The sequence below is a fragment of the Alosa alosa genome, chromosome 12 (assembly GCF_017589495.1).
Source record: "Alosa alosa isolate M-15738 ecotype Scorff River chromosome 12, AALO_Geno_1.1, whole genome shotgun sequence".
Taxonomy (NCBI): domain Eukaryota; kingdom Metazoa; phylum Chordata; class Actinopteri; order Clupeiformes; family Clupeidae; genus Alosa; species Alosa alosa.
Genome location: NC_063200.1, coordinates 21,616,508 through 21,634,007, shown reverse-complemented (window position 1 = coordinate 21,634,007; position 17,500 = coordinate 21,616,508). Strand labels below are relative to the sequence as shown.

The 17,500-nt window shown below is 42.3% G+C and overlaps 2 protein-coding genes across 3 annotated transcripts in view; both read left to right on the top strand.

The window, feature by feature from the left end:
- Positions 1-7,678, top strand: part of sapcd2 (suppressor APC domain containing 2) — a 12,793-nt gene extending 5,115 nt beyond the window's left edge. The window contains exons 2-6 of one of the 2 annotated variants that reach the window (XM_048259668.1): positions 1,272-1,405; positions 4,965-5,111; positions 5,602-5,703; positions 6,521-6,637; positions 6,933-7,678. In XM_048259668.1, coding sequence (XP_048115625.1) covers positions 1,272-1,405; positions 4,965-5,111; positions 5,602-5,703; positions 6,521-6,637; positions 6,933-7,061 — 629 coding nt within the window. In that variant the 3' untranslated portion in view covers positions 7,062-7,678. Of the gene's footprint in view, positions 1-1,271; positions 1,406-4,964; positions 5,112-5,601; positions 5,704-6,517; positions 6,638-6,932 lie in introns of both variants that reach the window. The other variant, XM_048259666.1, reaches the window with a different exon arrangement.
- Positions 7,679-14,336: 6,658 nt separating this feature from the next.
- Positions 14,337-15,529, top strand: LOC125304174 (proteinase-activated receptor 3-like). Its single transcript, XM_048258243.1, has 2 exons — positions 14,337-14,366; positions 14,593-15,529. Exon 2 carries the CDS (start codon positions 14,612-14,614, stop codon positions 15,527-15,529), a length of 918 nt encoding a protein of 305 aa, XP_048114200.1. The 5' UTR covers positions 14,337-14,366; positions 14,593-14,611.
- Positions 15,530-17,500: the final 1,971 nt, after the last annotated feature.

Genomic DNA, 17,500 nt, shown 5'->3' with positions numbered 1-17,500 from the left:
CTTTCTGGCCTGTACTCTTCACCCCTGCTCTCCTATTGAAAAGTAAACAAGCTCTGTTATTTTTTCTCCTTCTCTCCCTTTCTTTCATTCCTCTCCTCCCCCTCTTCTGCTCCTTCGTTTCTCGCGCTGATAAGAACGCACCTAACGTTCACTGTCGGTTTGCAATTGCTGGCCCGTAGCCAGCGCACCTCCAAAGATAGCCTTGAGGATACGTGGTTCTGACGCGAGTGTGCAAACCTGCATATCTCGCATATTTTCCCACCCGCTTTTGACCTCAAGACATTCGGCCTGTGCAGAGAAGTGTTGCATTGCCAATTAACGCAGGGCGGATGAATGTCAGAGAGCGACCGTGAACTCTTGGGGTGTTTCTTCTCTCTCCGTGTATTTTTTTTTTTTTTCTCCTGACAGCAGCTCAGCGCACTCAGCACAAATAATATCACCGTCAAGTCCGGTATGTCTCACTCTTGTTCTCTGCATTTTGATTGGCATGCCCCTTATCATAAGAGTGAGCGCTGACAGTAGATGGTGTAGCGCCCTCGTGTGGTTGATTGTATTATCGAAATGCACTATCTGTGTTACTGTAATTGTTTAATCACAACCTTTCAGCCTCTTTGAAATCCTTTAAATTAGATGGATGTTAGCCATAGCTCACATCTAGTGGTGCACTTCTTTAACCATTGTTGTTATTGTTGGAGTGTAAATACCTTCAATACCTTTAATTGCCACCTTTTAATTAACAAAAGCCTCATTACCATCTGCCACCTATACCCACCATGCATGATGAAACCTGTGAAACCTGTATTTTTACAATGATCTGATGCCAGTGTTAAAAAATGAAAATTACTTTTCAGTTAATTGAAAAAACATTGTTGTTAAGTATTAGGATACCTAATCCCACATTAGCCTTTATATAAATGCACCACATTTTTCAAAATAGAGCAGAAGCGAATGATGAGGCAATTGTCTGCTAGCAGATGTTAAACATTACTGATGCTATTTACTGAAAAGAGTTGGTTCATCTTGGGGTTTGACTAAGAGTTGCTAAGATACATAATCAAAGGTTGTTTCAAAGTTTCAATTACATTTTTATTCTGCATTGGTCCTCAGGTTGCTTCCTTAGTCAAAATGTTGTGCTCTCTCTGAGTTTTTGTACAACTGGAACTGTTTTGTTGTGTGATCGTCATGGTGAGACATTATGAGCCAAAGATATTAATCACTCTACCCCTCTGCCCCCCCCCCTCTTTCCATGCCCCCCCCCCTCAATTTGTCAGGTTCTGTGGAGCCTGTTGGTCTCCCCCGATCACAGAGTGAGACGACCACAGGCTTCAGTGGCTCCAGGCGCCACTGCCGGAGCCGCGACGAACAGAGGAGGCACACCATCACTAATGGAGTCGATTATGGAATGGTATGAATACCAACTCTCTCTCTCTCTCTCTCTCTCTCACCCCCCCTCTCTCTGCCTCAAATATGTGCTCACAAATACAGCCATACACACAAGCATACCATCTCCTGGTTCGACCAGGAAATTCCAGAAAATCCTGCTTATTAGAAACTCATTACATTTCGCTGTCAGAAAAGGAGCCCCTTTTCTGAGCTATCAGTCCCTCCAACCGTTTCTCCATAGGCTGTGTGTACTTAGTGGAATTGGAGGTTGTGCCTGGTCTGGTGAGCACAGTTACTGAGCATGGTCTGTGTGCGAGGGAAAGTTTGGATAGAGGAGGGTTTGGATTACAGCAGCGTGCTGCACAGACTGCACTCTCTGTGGCCAATTCACCACTACCCCCCTCACCCCCACACCACCACCACACATGCCCCCCCCCCCTTTTTCAAAACCTCCTCTCTCATTCCCATTCCCTGCCTCCCCTCCCTCTCCCCTTCTCTCCTGTTAGACCTCCCATTTGCCCACTCCCCCTTTTCTCTCAGCACTCATTCCTGCCTCTCTCTTTCACTCTCTCTCTCTTTTTCTCTCTCACTCTTTCTCGCTCACACCCTCTGCCCCCCCCCTCTTCTCTCTCTCCTGACATTCATTTTCTGCCGACCCTGCTTCCCTCACAGACTATCTCTCTGTATCTCTCCCTCCCTCCCCGTCTCTCTATCTTTCTTTCTCTCTCTCTCTCTCTCTCCCTTGTTGTGGTCCTGTCCGTCTCTCTCTGGCATCTCTGTGAGTAGACCTGGCTCACTCACCGTGCCCCCCTCCTCCTCCTCCTCCACCTCCTCTGACCACGTCCCGTCCTCATGGTTGTGAGCCGGGTTGGACCCAGGGGCCTGGAAGCAGGGGACTCGCTTGGCCCTCCCGGCCCAGCCTGGACGGCTGTCTGGGCAGCCTACACCACCGTCTTCATCCCCCTGAGCTCCAGCCTGTACAGCAGCAAGGCTCTGCACTTTTTCCTCTGGGTGAGTGGAATGGAAACTTTGTGGAGAGAGGCCAAGAGTCAGTGTGTTGTGTTTGAGAAAGAGAGATAGAGAGAGAGGGAGAGAGAGAGAGATTGCAAACAAGAGGTAGACTTAGGGGTTAAGCTAAACAGAAATAGAGAGAACATGGTAGAGTCTGAAAAGAAAGAGATAGAGAAGGACAGGCAGACATAGTAGAGAGAGAGAGGTGGAAAGTGAAAATGACAGCAAGGTGATTGGGAGTAATGAAGTTGGTTAAGAAGAAAAAGCCTAATCTCTCTCTCTCTCTCTCTCTCTCTCTCTCTCTCTCTCTCTCTCTCTCTCTCTCTCTCTCTCTCTCTCTCTCTCTCTCTCTCTCTCTCTCTCTCTCTCTCTGTGTGATTTATGGCTCTTGAATGAGACTTTGTAACTTAGTGCTGGGCACAGATTAACAGGCATCAGCCAGGTTGCTATCAGACAGTTTGTGGCTTGTGGTTTGTGTACAGTTGATATGCTTACAGTAGCTGATCTTCTCCAATTTGACTATTAGAGGAATGAGTACACTGCCTTTGAACACAGCTGTCACGTTATGTTGTGAATGATTTCCTTTGAGATTGATCTAGATTGAAAGTACCATTGTAGGACTCAGTATGGCTCTATAACTAAACATGTTCTCCATGCGCTGCTATTTAAACTGTGAAGTTGTCTGTTGCATCTCGTCATTTTCAGTTGAATCTGTTCTAACTCGTCAGTGTCGCTTTAACTGTGGCAGTGGTCCTGTCAATGAAGCATCCCCTTTAGGCTGTTGAACTGTATTCTACCCCCCCCCCCCCCCCCTCCCACCTCACCTCACCCCACCCCACACCACTGCCTGCCCCCTGCACTCTTTAGAAAGAGGATTTACCCTCGTTGTGGCCCACCACACAAACACACAGCCTGACACTAGGTCATGCTTCATTCCAGCCAGCACAAAAGCCTGACTCCATCCCCCCCCCCCCCCCTCCCCTCTTTTCTCTTTCGTTCATTTCTCTCTCTCTCTCCCTGTCTCTCTCGTTCGCTCTTTACATCTCTCTCACTCTCTGGCTATCTCACTTGTTGCTCCTCCTCTGTGTTCGCCCGCTCCCATTGAAGCGGAGCGGCCGCTCAAAGGGTTTGTGTGTGTGTGTGTGTGTGTGTGTGTGTGTGTGTGTGTGTGGTGGGGAGGGTGTTTAGTATGCCTGGGGACGGGATGAGAGACGATGGTGCAGGTCGAGTCCACCGCTGCTCTGCCAACGCACTGAGCTCATCCACTTAGCTAGCCAGCTAGAACTCCTGAAGCAGCAGGATGGTTTCCGTGTGTGTGTGTGTGTGTGTGTGACAGAGAGTGAAAATGTGTGTTTGTGTGTGTGAGAGAGAGAGAGAGAGAGAGAGAGAGAGAATGAGTGTGTGTTTGTATGTGTGTGAGAGAATGTGTGTTTCTGTGTCTAAGTGTGTGAGAGAGCGAGAGATATAGAGAGACTCAGATCAGTACACTGATGTATTTTTTTCCCCCTCTCGTAGCCCTTGACATGAGCTTGTAAGTATATTTTAACCGTGTCAAGGGGGAACAACGTTTGGTGTCTCAACTCCAAATAAGCCAGCTGAATCTGAAACTCACACGAGTCAGGAGAAATCGGCTTGTCACACGGCAACAAGTGTTTTATTGCCAGGAGACGGCAAGGAGCCGACTGCAGAGGTCTTTCAACCAAATATGGCTGCCGGTGGTCTGAATAGACAACACGATACCTTCCATCGTTGCCATGCCTCTTTTAGACAAAACACCCCTTGGCCAAATGGGCTAGCGCCGACATCCAGTCTCAAGAATGTGCCCTTATGCAAATGAGAAGGAAACGAGAAATGAGGTCTGGTAGTCAAGCAGATATGGCTTAGCCCATCCTAGTGTTATTCCAGTCCAGTGGATCTGATTTCACTGGCCCCAAACCAAGGGCTTCTTAACACCAAAGAAGCATAGCTAATAGAGAAGAAGAACAGAACAATGCTACAGTGTAGTGTTGTGATATTTTCTGATCCAATATTATCACAATACTGCAATTTATTTAGTATTTTATTTTGGTACAAACATCTATTATGATATTATTGCTTGTTCAATATGTCACAAGATCTCATTCTTCTCTTCATTCACAGTGAAAATTAGAAGTTAGACTTGAGAACAAATTTAACACACCAAGGACTTGTACACTGTACTCTGCACAATGACAATAACGTTGAATCTAATCTACAAAAACAAATAAATCACAGTGTACTGCAGAATTTAATCATAATACTTGCTGTGTCATGAAATATGTTAGAATTGGAATAATACTGTATAGTAGCCCAGACATTGTGATAGTATCATATTGTCAGCTCTGGAATATAGCAATTGCCACTACTAATTGCTAAGTAACACAAACCAGAATGGTAGTCTCCTTCCTCCATGTATTGGCACTGAGCCCATTTGAACTTTTTAGTGCTCCTCTTGCTAAATGAGAATGCTGCAAATTCCAAACTTGTGTGTTCCCCAAAAAAAAAACAACAAAAAAACAATCAGTGTTTGTGTGTCTTGTTCTCCTTCGTAGCTGAAGCAGATGAAGGAGCTGGAACAGGAGAAGGACTCTCTGCTGGCGGGGCTTGAGGTGGTGGAGCGTGCCCGTGAGTGGTACCAGGCCCAGATCCACAGCGTCACCGAGAGACAGAGGCTCGTTGGCCAAAGCAACCTCTGCTCGGTACGTTCCAGAGATGCTGAGGGCTTGGAAAAGGGTTGGATCCAATTGCTGAAAGTGTGTCACCTCTCGCTCTAGACCAGTTCCAAGTCAGTTCCTGCATTGCTCTCCAATGAAATCTGAGGCAAAACAACTACAGGATGGAGGAGGGAGGTGACAAAAAGAGTTGGAACTGGTCTAGAGCAAGAGGTAACAGGCTGAGAACTCCCAGTGAAATCTGTGTTGATGGATGGTCTGACAACACTAGAATAGTTCTTCTGGTGTTGTAATTGATGCGTTTAATCAGTTGTTCTCACATGTTAACATCCCTGTTGTTCACAAGTCAACAAATTAATAATCAAACACCCTAGAACTTCCTCTTTTGGTTTTGTATGTGCATTAATCACATGGTATTGTCAACTGAGGTAGTAAGTTAAGCAATGTTACTGTGTGACATTTAAGGATCACTTGTTAAGTTGTCATGATGCTAAGATGACTCTTTCTCCCTTTACAGGATTTCTTGACCGAATCCAATCAAAGTCGCATTAATGTCCTACTACCCAAACTACAGGAAGTCAACCGCTGCCTTAATGACCTCATATCCTGTTCGGGAATGGTGAGTTACTTAATCATGCTTTCATCACACATCTCTGAAGAATGTTTTTACACCTACATACTATGCTAATATACGGTAATCTCAATCAACATAATGACACTACATACTGAGAACATATGAGCTACATATCGAGGGCTTGAAACCAGAGTAAGCATAAGTGACATTTCACTAACTTTACAGGAAGGCCAAAACAACCCCATACCTTTAGAAGTTTTATAGGAACATGTCATCTGCTATAGTCTTTTCTCTTTGGTAACTTCACACTTCAACCTGGCTTTCTAATGACAGTTCAGTTCAGTTACACAAATGCATGCCAGCACTTTCTGTATCTTGTCGCATTTCCTTGAGCTAAAGAACCTAGATAAGATTTTCCACAGTTAGCATTAGCAGCTGAAGAATGCTCATCCTGTCTGCGGTAAAAGCCGTAAAAGCAAACTCTCCTAAACCAGCTGATCCACATGGCGCTAACATTGTTGAGTTTCCCAGTGTTTAGGAATTCAGAGGTAATCGACCGGGATACTGGCTTGCTGTGTTAGGTTTTTATTTCACCTCAATGGGTGGGTGGATAGTTAACCCAAAAAACAGGGACTTCAAGAATATCAATCCAAAATAGCTTAATATTGTCCTCTAAAAAGTAAAAGAAAAAACATTTTATTTCCACATAATTTAATAACTAGCTTGTTAACCTAACAAGTCTTTACTGAAAGTCTGTCTATTATCAAATCTACTATAGTCAAGTCTCTTCAACATCTTCTTTCTCTTTTTCTCCCTCTCTTCCTCTCTATCTCATTCTCTCTTGTTCTCTCTTCCCCAGCAGCAATCCTTCTCCCCCAGTGCACAGCCCCCCACCATCTCTCCCAGTGCCCAGTCCTCTGCCACGGCCCCCCCACAGGCCATCCAGAGACTGAAGGACCAGAACCGGCTTCTTACACAGGTACAGTCTCTAAGGCTTTTTTTTTGGAGCTAAACAAGCTTCTGTCTCTTCATACCAATGGCATTATTGCAGCAGTAGGCTGGCTATATTTACAAAGAAATCGCTGTGGGCATCACTATTTTAGTCTGTCTGGATTATAGAGGCCTATGTTTTCATTGTGTTTTCCATTGTGTTCTGTTACTTCATACCTCCTCTACCCTCCTCTTCTCCTCCACCTCCTCCCCTGCTCTCTCTCTCTCTCTCTCTCACTCCTTGCACAATCGTTTACCCTCCTTCTTCTCTGTGCCCCCCCCAGGAGGTAACAGAGAGGAGTGAGCGCATCACCCAGCTGGAGCAGGAGAAGTCAGCCCTCATAAAACAGCTCTTTGAGGCCCGTGCCAGAAGCACTCACGACAGCAGCACCCTGGACTCCACCTTCATCTGAGATCCCCACCACAACCACAGTGGCAACCACGCCCACATAACCACATAACCATATGACCACATTCACCCAGCAAGCATCGGCATGCATTGGGCAGAGACAGCTAGCAGCAGCACACGATTAAAAGAAACTCACAGTGTTTCGGACTGTCTCCTGGATTCTATCAGTATTCAACCACTTCACGCAAGACAGCTTTCCTGGATTTTGTTGCTATCTGAACTTTTTGAACAAACTTTCTGACTGACACCATCAAAGAATCCTATAGCTAAACAAGTGGAGCTACATATGATTCTCCAACATGATGTGACCTCAATAATCTTGATTCTCCAACATGATGTGACCTCGATAATCAGGCTCTACTTAAAAGTCTTCTCTACGGTTATCCTTGTCCAGTGAGTAATAACAATTAGACAAAAAGCATGAGGACAGATGCTAAGGACGTACAGAACCTCGGATGGTTCCACCGTTCTGTCATCATACCAAATTGACAAGGACCCTACAGCCTTTTACCATTCTCCTAGCCTGACGAGCCAGACCCACATTAAAATGTAGGGTCTGGACACTCACCGTTCGCAGTGCTCAGTCCGAGGGGCGGGATAATCAGTTGTCTTTCAAATTCCCTCTGCACGCAATAGGACAGCGGCAGCGCTATGAGTCCCATCGTTTCCCACCAGCGGACTGGTTGGCTAGTTCAAACGTTTGCCTACTTAATAAAAAGCTTAACTTCGTGTCACCACACTGTTCGGCAGCAGCAACATCCATCTTATTTGTTTTCAAGTAGCAGGGAATTCAAGCCAAACCGTTGCAACTCTGCCATCAATCATTATGTTAAGCCCACCTAACGACTCTATACACGATTTCATTGGCCTGATTAAGTTTCGATTTCTGGAGCTCACAAGCCAACGGAGAGTTGCTAGACTAGCCCTGGCAGCAAATGTAATTTGCGGCCGCTAGGGGCGCGTCTAGATTTCTAGGCTACCATTCTCCATCAACCATAAGGGTTTTTGAAACCTCTTCTTAGCTTTGAGCTTTTTTTAAATGTTTTTTTCCCCCTGCTCACTAGTAACCAAAAGACATTGTAGTAGAGACATGTTTTACCTTACAACCCTCCAGAGAAGAGTTCTGGGGGGTGGATGGAGGAAGACATCTTGGGAGATCAGCCCGGTCAGCTTGTGAGTTACGTTATGAGCTAGCAGGTTTTTACACGACTGGTTGTAAGTAAGTAGCGGATGTGTTCAATGTGTTGCAGTGTATTAAGAAAGATTTCAGAGAACAGGCATACTGATGATCCAGACACAGATGTGTACTAAAACAAGCCTCAAATGCATTCCCCGGTATTTCTGAAGAACCGTATTGATAAAGTCGTTTGGGTATTGAACCCAACTAAATTCTCCATTGGCTGCTCTTTGACAATGACACGAGACTTATTTGAGATCAATTTGCCACTTTACATATTATGGATAGCATGAGATTAATACTTGATTTGGATGTTGAAGTTAAAAACAAACCATAGCATGCCAAGGACTAATAGCTGGACCCAGGGAAGGAGAAGAGGTTGCTTGAGGAGGAGACTGTGGAGGAGGTGAAATGGAACTGACTGAATGTACTCTGATGGGATTGTGGAAGGCTGCTAATGCAGAAGAAGGAAACCGAGTCAGTCCTTGGATGGATGGAGCGCAATCAATAATAACGACAAAATGACAAAGAACAAGTGAACGCAAAGTGAACGTATTGGGGACCTTGGACACTGTCCATGAAATGATTTTATTATGTGCATTGTGCATACACACATATAGTTAAAAACATGCTTGATTATAACCCATGTTAATCAATACCTAGGCCATTGTTATGACATTGATCCAAATGTTTATCCTGGAGTTTACAGGCGAGCTGTATGGTTTAACAGTGAGACATATGGTTTTACAGTGATCTGTATAGTTTCACAGTGAGCCGTATGGTTTTAAAGTGAGTTGTATGGTTTTACAGTAAGACACACGTTGGTTTTACAGTTAGCTGTATGGTTTTACAGTGAGACGTATGTTGGTTTTACAGTGATCTGTATGGTTTTACAGTGAGACATTTGTTGGTTTTACAGTGAGCTGTATGGTTTTACAGTGAGACGGATGTTGGTTTTACAGTGAGATGTATGTTGGTTTTACAGTGAGCCGCACGGTTTCATGTTGCGTTTTTAGCTGCTATCAGTGGCACCTCCCGTTTGTAATGGTTTCTGTTGAAGATGAAGTGCTGCTTTCCGTTCCCGTTCCTCTAGTTAATGGTCCTAGAACCGTTCATTCCTGTAGACGCTGCTGCTGTGGTGTGCGCTCATACACCCTGTCTCTCCTTCATGTCCCTCCTTCTCTCTTTCTCTCTCCCTCTCTTTCTGTCTTTTCTTTTTCCCTCTATCTCTTCAGACTCAAACTCTTCCTTTCTCAATTCATGATGCTTTTTTGGCACATTAAATGATACAATGTATAGTGAAACCATTGACAAGATCTCTCTCTTTTTAGACTGTCTATCTCTCTTTCTCTCTTTCTTTTCCTCTCCCGACCTCTTTTCCCCATCCCTGTGTTTCCCTGTGCTCACTGACTCATGTAGGGTGCTTTCTGTGTGCGTCATTTCTCCCCTGAACCTTTCATGTTGAACACCCCTCTGCTTCCCCTCTGGAATGTGCAAATAAATGTTAAGTGTGTTCCTTTGTTGAGCACATTTAATTATTTCCTCTTATCTCGAACGTGCAAAGGCTTGATCGTCAGCATGGCAGATTTATCGGTAGCCACTTCCTGGAGTTTGGTATTAAGGAACATGTAACATATTGAGCTTACTGCTGTTGTGCCTTTGAACAAGACAGTTAACCCTGCAGACATCAGCCACCGCGAAGCTGTAAGCATGTGATTCATGTTATCGAAGTGAACATCTCAAAGGGGTTTAGAAGTGTGTATTTAAATACACAGCGCAGGCACACAAACACACACACACACACACACAGACAGTCTAACACACTAAATGGTGTGTATTCCAATATATAATGGTGCCGCATGTAGTTTATAATGACAAACAATAAAAATGCTTCTTATTGTGTAATTCCAAAGGTGTAAGTAAAACAGTTTACTTTTGTTACTTGCAAAAATGCAAACCAATTTGGATTAAAAATGCAGGGTAAAATGTGCTTTAAATATAGCTTTTTAGAGTAAAGACAAAGACGGTTGATAAAGGATCTTTGGTAAAGAGAAGTATTTCTGTTTTTCCGCTATGACTACATGCTAAACTGTTAATGCATTTGTGGGAGACTGAAAAAAAAAAACAGGGTATATGACCTCCGTATCAGGAGCAAATGAATGTGTGTTGAATATCATTCATATTTCCCATGTTTTTATGTTTTTACTTTGTTTGAATGCAGGTTTACAAAAACCTGACCTTACTGTTTACTTTATAGTCATAAACATATATTAAATATGTATAGCCCAATTTGCTTTTAGTACATCACAGTAATTACTATAATTAATGCTGTATGGCCTTATTCTGGCCTCAGTACTAGAACCCTGCAACTAAAGATAAAAAAAAAACGTTGGGAAGATTGAGTTTAAGAATGAAACGCTGAACTTGTAAGAATTTCTAGTGATGTGTTGCAGCATCCTTTCAAGTTTATATGTATGACTGGGAGTGATTTCCTGAAAGTAGTTTCAAAGTTGGCCAACTGAAATGAAATTTGATTCTATTCTGATTCTATTTTGATTCTATGAATATGTACTCAGCATCAACTTCTTGTTTTATGTCGATGTATTAGAGGAAATCTGGTTAATTCCTTTTCATGCTTCTTGTACTTAATGGTGTGTATGAAAGGTGTGTGGTGTGTGTGTGTGTCTACACAGGTTTGTTGCCTGCATAGAATTATACAAAATAATCTTCCTCTTTCCTCCTCCCTTCTCCTGTAAAAAATGCTTTTACTTGCTTTTCGAGTGTAAATAACATTAAAACATTGTATAGCACTGAGAAACTCATCCTTGTACTCCACTTAAACTCACCTGAGACCGAATCCAGCACAGAATATCTTCCCTTTCCCAGATTAATCTCTTGAACTGCATATTTGTGGGGGATTTTCATGGATCAGTTGCACTGTGGACTACACTAACCACGATCAATCTTTCACTATCAGGCCATACATACATATTATGTTTTCATTTAAGCAAAGCACTGCTCCTAATTGAAACATTGTTTAAGAAATGGTATCAAGTAGTGTTTGACAAACGGATACCCCAAATGATTTTTGCTATAGATAAAATGAGATATTACTTATCCGTAAATCACACTAATTAATTTTTCATCCCCGGTTAGTTTAATTTAGCCTAATTTAATGATTGAATTGTAAAGGACAATTCAAATGTGATTTAACATGTCACTGATTCCCATGGGCACTGAGTTTCATTGGACATGACTCAGTGTTTTCATAGGAGGGCAGTGAAATTACTGTCCAGCTCTCTGACCAGTCAGCTCATTCACTCTGATCAGACCATAATGGCTCTCAAAAGGATATAATAGGGTCATGCTCTTCCTTCCTTCCTCTCTCTCTCTCTTTCACTCACTCATCCCATGCCCCTCTCTTGCCCCCCCTCTCCCTCATCCCTTGCCCCCTCCACCTCTTTCTCTGTCTCTCTCTCTCTCTCTCTGCTCTCCTTGCACCTCCCCCCTCTGGGAAGTAAAAATTATGAGCAGAATGTTTCTATTGCATATTGTCTCTGCCAAGTTATTTAAGCATGTCTTTTTCTTGAATGAAAACAGGCCAAACCAAACCACCATGTGACAGACCATCCAAAACTCTTGGAAGAATGTTGATGCTTTTCAGTACAAAGCTCCCAGTTTGGAACACAAAGCTAAACTATAGCAAACTATTCTTATTTTTCTTCTCTTTTTACAATTATGCACTGACATCAAGAGCAGAGTTCTAGACACAATTCCTCTTTTTGTCCAAAGTACACATATGAATCACAACGTTACTAAAGTATAAGTTCTTCCATGGCTAGGCAGTATAAATGAAAGAGTAAGCAAAGACTACATGCAACACTACAAGGGATTCCAGAGGTGCAAATACTGTAGCTTACAGCAGTGGTTCTTAGACTTCTTCTCTGGCGACCCCACAAAAAACATGGGCCACGTCTCGTGACCCCCTTCTCTCTAACTGGTGGAATTTGGTTTCAAAATGTTGTGAGATGGGCATTGGAAGCAGAGGCAGAAAATGTCTTCTCTCATAGGTAGGCTATGTCAACACCAAAGGCATTATGTCAATGGTAGCCTTTGAGTAAAAAACTTTAGAAAAATCATTTTGCGACCCCTCCAAAATATTCGGCGACCCCCAGTTTAAGAACCACTGGCCTACAAGGTTTACTAAATTACTAAATAGTTTGTGCTGCAGAGACTCACTAGGCTTTTCATCTAGAAGACAACACCACTGCATACTCTGGGAGAGAACACGTCTCTGTGCTGTTGATGTAGGATCGCTTGGTCACATGACAGTGTTATCTTGTGGAGTGAAGCATGGTCTTAAACTCTGGTGCTGAATGTATCACTCCTCCGTGAGTCTCTCCTAATATGGGTAGAAAGAGTGTGGTGTTAGCCTGAGCCCCACGCCACCATGGCTTCAGCGCTTGGATGCACTGCATCAAACATTTGAACTAAAGAACAAAACAATGGTGATCAGATTGTTTTCGGGATGATGTATCAAATGCAAAACTTGATGTTTATTTCAGTACACAGAAATGCTGCTGGGCCTTTAAGAGTTAGATACAGTACATCTTAAAGAACAATGGTATACCCCATTATAATCCTGTGCATCCTCTGTGTCAAGTTGGTTCAGGTTTTAGCGCTTCATTTTCAGATTTGGATGTCAATGAATTAAAATGACAAAATGGATAAGAACCCTTATAATGATGGCTAATTATATGAGTACAGCTTTGCAAGATGTCTTATGAAAAAGACATAATTCCATCAAAACAGTAAGCCTTCCATCAGAAAATTATCTAAAAAGTGTGTGTTGTCATTGGGTCTTTAAAGAGCCTTGGTACGGCTGTACCTGTTATATTTATTTGATATGAATGGATATTTGATTGGATACAAGATGATGCACTGTCAAACAAACAAATAAAACACTTGAAGCATTCAGGTGGATCATGGGGTCTGTTAAGTTAGTAGGTGCCACTGGAAGCACATTTCGTGCTAATAAATGGGATGAACCTGTCCCACATGTGAACAACATTATGACACTCTGGAAAGGCGATACTTATGTGAAACACAACTATAACACCACACAACAAATCTTATCTTGTGTTGCTGCAGTTGTGCAACTTCATAGATTTGCATGAAGATGCCTCCAATAGACAATCAATGACATGTTTATTCCTTGATCATTATGTGAGATATTGCATAAAAGTGGTTCAGACATACTTTTGCATGCTGTTCATTTACCAGTAGTTCTACTTGGTAAAACTATTAGTAAATAGGTAACAATGAGAAATGTATATGATACTCTCTATATGGTTAAATATTCAACAACCGTACAGATTCTTTACTACAGAGTGGCCTTTTCAGCACAGGCTTGTCGGACTGTGCCAAAAGGTCAACAGGGTGCAATAAGGGTCAAAAAGAACACAAACCTGGACAAGTCAGATGATGCAATGAAACAATGACCAATAGAAACACAAATGTCACCAGCCACACCTCAAAACCTTTTGTATTCTGCTACCCAAAGGCCACAGAAAAGAACAGGCAACAATAACATTGTATCCTCATGTAAGTAATTACAAGATGTTGCACTGAATCAAAGAAATGAACCACTCGACTATTGCATCAGTTGTTTACGACAAAATTTCCAACATGTACCGTTGCATCATTGCCAATCGTGTAAATGACAGTGACTTGGCACTATGTTCTTAACATTTGGTCTAGAAAACCACACAATTAGAGAAAATTGAAAATGTTAGTTGAACATACATTGCAAAAAAATGTGCTCAAACATTTAATTTGGTTAATCTTGTAACATAAAGGAGAATTTTGATTCTAATGGGTAAGACTAATGGGGTAATGGCGGCCTTTGAAACGTCAGTAGGAAGCCCATAAGATGTGGTGGGTTGTGATTGGATGGAGCAGCATCCCAGAGGTGTTGGATCAGCTGGGGTCCTCCTCTGCACCTCCTCACATTGTGTTCGGTTGGGGTACATACAAGTGCCTTTGTATAATAAAGGTGACTGACTCTGCGCTTTGCTGAAATAGTCTGTCAACGCAGAGGAGAGTCCGTTCCGGAGACATTAGGCGCGAAAGGTGATGTAATTCTAACTTTTATGACTTTTAAACCACATCACAGTTTTACTTAAATGTCTTTTAAACCACATCACAGTTTTGCGTAATAAATATACACAAATATACAATAAGGATAGTCATTGGTTTTATCTTCTGATGTAATGCTAAACTTTTGACATGCAGTACTTTTGTCTGGAGTGGCACTGGTAATCATGATCTAAAGTGACTTCTCCTTTTCGCTCAGCAGACCTCTGCTCTTGGCTCGGATGGCTATGAAGGTCGTCTACCTCAACTCCTCCATCCTCCACATCCAGATGCTGACTAACACCACCCCAGCTCAGCAGACTGTCTTTGAGAGCTGTAAGGACATGCCCGCTGGCTTCCTCTTCTATCTTTGCCTGCAGTTCATCAACCTGTCCCTGGGCATCCCGGCCAATGTCATGGTCCTCTGGCTCATCCACAAGAACAAAGGGGACTCCTCCACATCGGACATCTTTATCCTACACCTGGCCATCCTGGACATCTTGTTCTGCCTGATGCCTCCACTGGAGCTGGTTAACCTCATGTACCTGGCCACAGGACACATCTGGTCCACCCTGAGCTTCGTATATGGCGTCAAAGACTGCTCGCTGCTCTTCCTCTCCTGCATCTGCTTGGACCGCTATATGGCCGTGCGCCACCCAATCCTCTTCGCCGAGCTCAAGGACCGCCAACACCGCAAAGTCTGTGCCCTGGCCATGTGGGCCCTCACGCTGGCCTACGCCGTGACCCGCTGCGTAGACACCGTGCCCAACTTCGAGAAGACCTTCATCGTCATGATCCTGGCCGCCTTCGCCTTCATGGTCTTCTGCAACATCTCCATCCTCTGGGCTCTTAGCCAGTCCGGCCCCGGCCGCGACGAGATGCACCCGGTCAAGAAGAGGGCCTTCAAGATGGTGCTCATCATCCTGGCCATCATCGTCTTCAACTACTTGCCACCCGTCGCCCTCTTCCCCTTCAAACAGTACTTTGTACCCGATGTGTTCCGCTGCTACATCCACTACTTTGCGTTCGGCTTCATGGACATCAGTAGCAGTATCCAGCCCATGCTCTATCTCTCCAAAGAGAAGCTCAATGCCTCCCTGTGTGTAAAGTGTAAAGGCTCTTGCTGCGGAGGCAAAGCTGCACAGGAGGTGAGCACATGAAAGAAAAAACTTCTAAAATAAATTGGATGATATATTTCAGGTTTGCAACTTTGCATAACTTTATTTAAACTGATGTAATGGGTAGATTTGTCAATATCACCCAGTGTTTTGTCAATATCAGGAAATGTTTTTGTAATTTTGTCTAGAAATATTTTGGAAAAAATACTTCCAGAATTATGAGGAAGAAGATAAATAACTTTATATAAACAAATGTAATAGATACTTTTTTCAGTATCACCCGATGACAACATTTTACTCCTGCACATTATTTAAATGCACTTATCTCACTAAATGTGTTTTGCAGAACTACATGCATATATACAGTATATAACAACCTAACCGATTTTAGATTTATATCTTTTTGTATATTTTATACACTATGTTATTATTTTTACTGTCATATATTTGTAGGCATAACAACATGCATATATGTATACAGTATACTCAAACTCATATAACAACAGGTCTGTATTAGTATAACATCAGTTAAGTTAAGTTGAAATAAATAAAAAAAGTTAATGAGTGTGGTTGGGTATGGGATCCGGATTAGGCCTAGGACTAGACTAAAAGAGAAATAGAAAATCTCCTTTGAAAAAGGCTTTAAGTTATGACTAGGCTTAATCCATGTATAGGAAGTTATGAGAAGTTGACCCTATGTTTTAAAAAGACTAATGAATTTCCAGTATATCACTATTTAAAATATATTAAGAAAATAATATACAATTGAAATGAATGTGTTTTAAAAATAATTTAGTCTATTTATATATCTACAAATTGAAGTGTATCACCATTCCAAACAAATGAAGTATGTCAATAAAATCTTGAGCCAATTATGCATCTGGGAAGTCTCCAACCAATAGCACAAGGTATTTAATATCTGTCAGAACTGAAAAAGAGAATATTTTTTTTACAGTATTAGGATTTTTACTCTTGGTTCTGTTGATCTACAATGTGTGCTCTTACATTAACACTGTAATTACTGGGTTATTACTGGTAAGTAATCCTATAGGAAGGCTTTTTGCACACCTCTTTTGTCGGGCAGGTGCGTTGGATATGACCAAAGGTCGCAGATCAAGAACTTAGAAAGAATCTCGCACACTGATCATTCCGCAAGCAATTATTTATTAGAAATTACAACATTTTGGTCTTACACTTTCATCATTGTAAATATTATTACTATTATTACCGCTGGTAAGTAAAAAAAACCTGCATCATTAAAACAGAACAATTATATATATATATATATATATATATATATATATATATATTTGCTTCCACAACAGTGTGTTATGCCTTTTTTCCTATTAATTACAAGAAATAAGATAAACACTCCTGCTAAAAGGCTCCGAAGACAACAAAGGTGACAAATAAATGTGGAGACGATGGACAGTAGCCTACTGTTGACTAAAGATTGATCCATCAGAAGTTAAAAGCCTATACTTTTCTGTCGGCTATCACCTTAATTTCCCTCAGGATAAATAAAGTATCTATCTATCTATCTATCTATCTATCTATCTATCTATCTATCTATCTATCTATCTATCTATCTATCTATCTATCAATCACAGGTGTATCTTGAAATGAACACATTACTAAAAGCAGACAAAGCAAATTAAACATGCCCAATTTCTCTCTCTCTCTCTCTCTCTCTCTCTCTCTCTCTCTCTCTCTCTCTCTCACACACACACACACACACACAGCACACACACACAGCACACACACACACACACACACACACACACACACACACACACACACACACACACACACACACACACACAGCACACACAACAGGACAGAAACTAGCACCATTTCTTTTACTTGAGTGGCAGATCACTGAACACAGGATGGCAGCAGTTTTCCTCCCTTAGTGCTGGAATTCACACGGCCAAAGAAAAATGTGGATGTGGCGCCACCTATGGACATTAGAGTGACAAAACCACAGTCTGCATCAGTAGCATATGTGTGTGT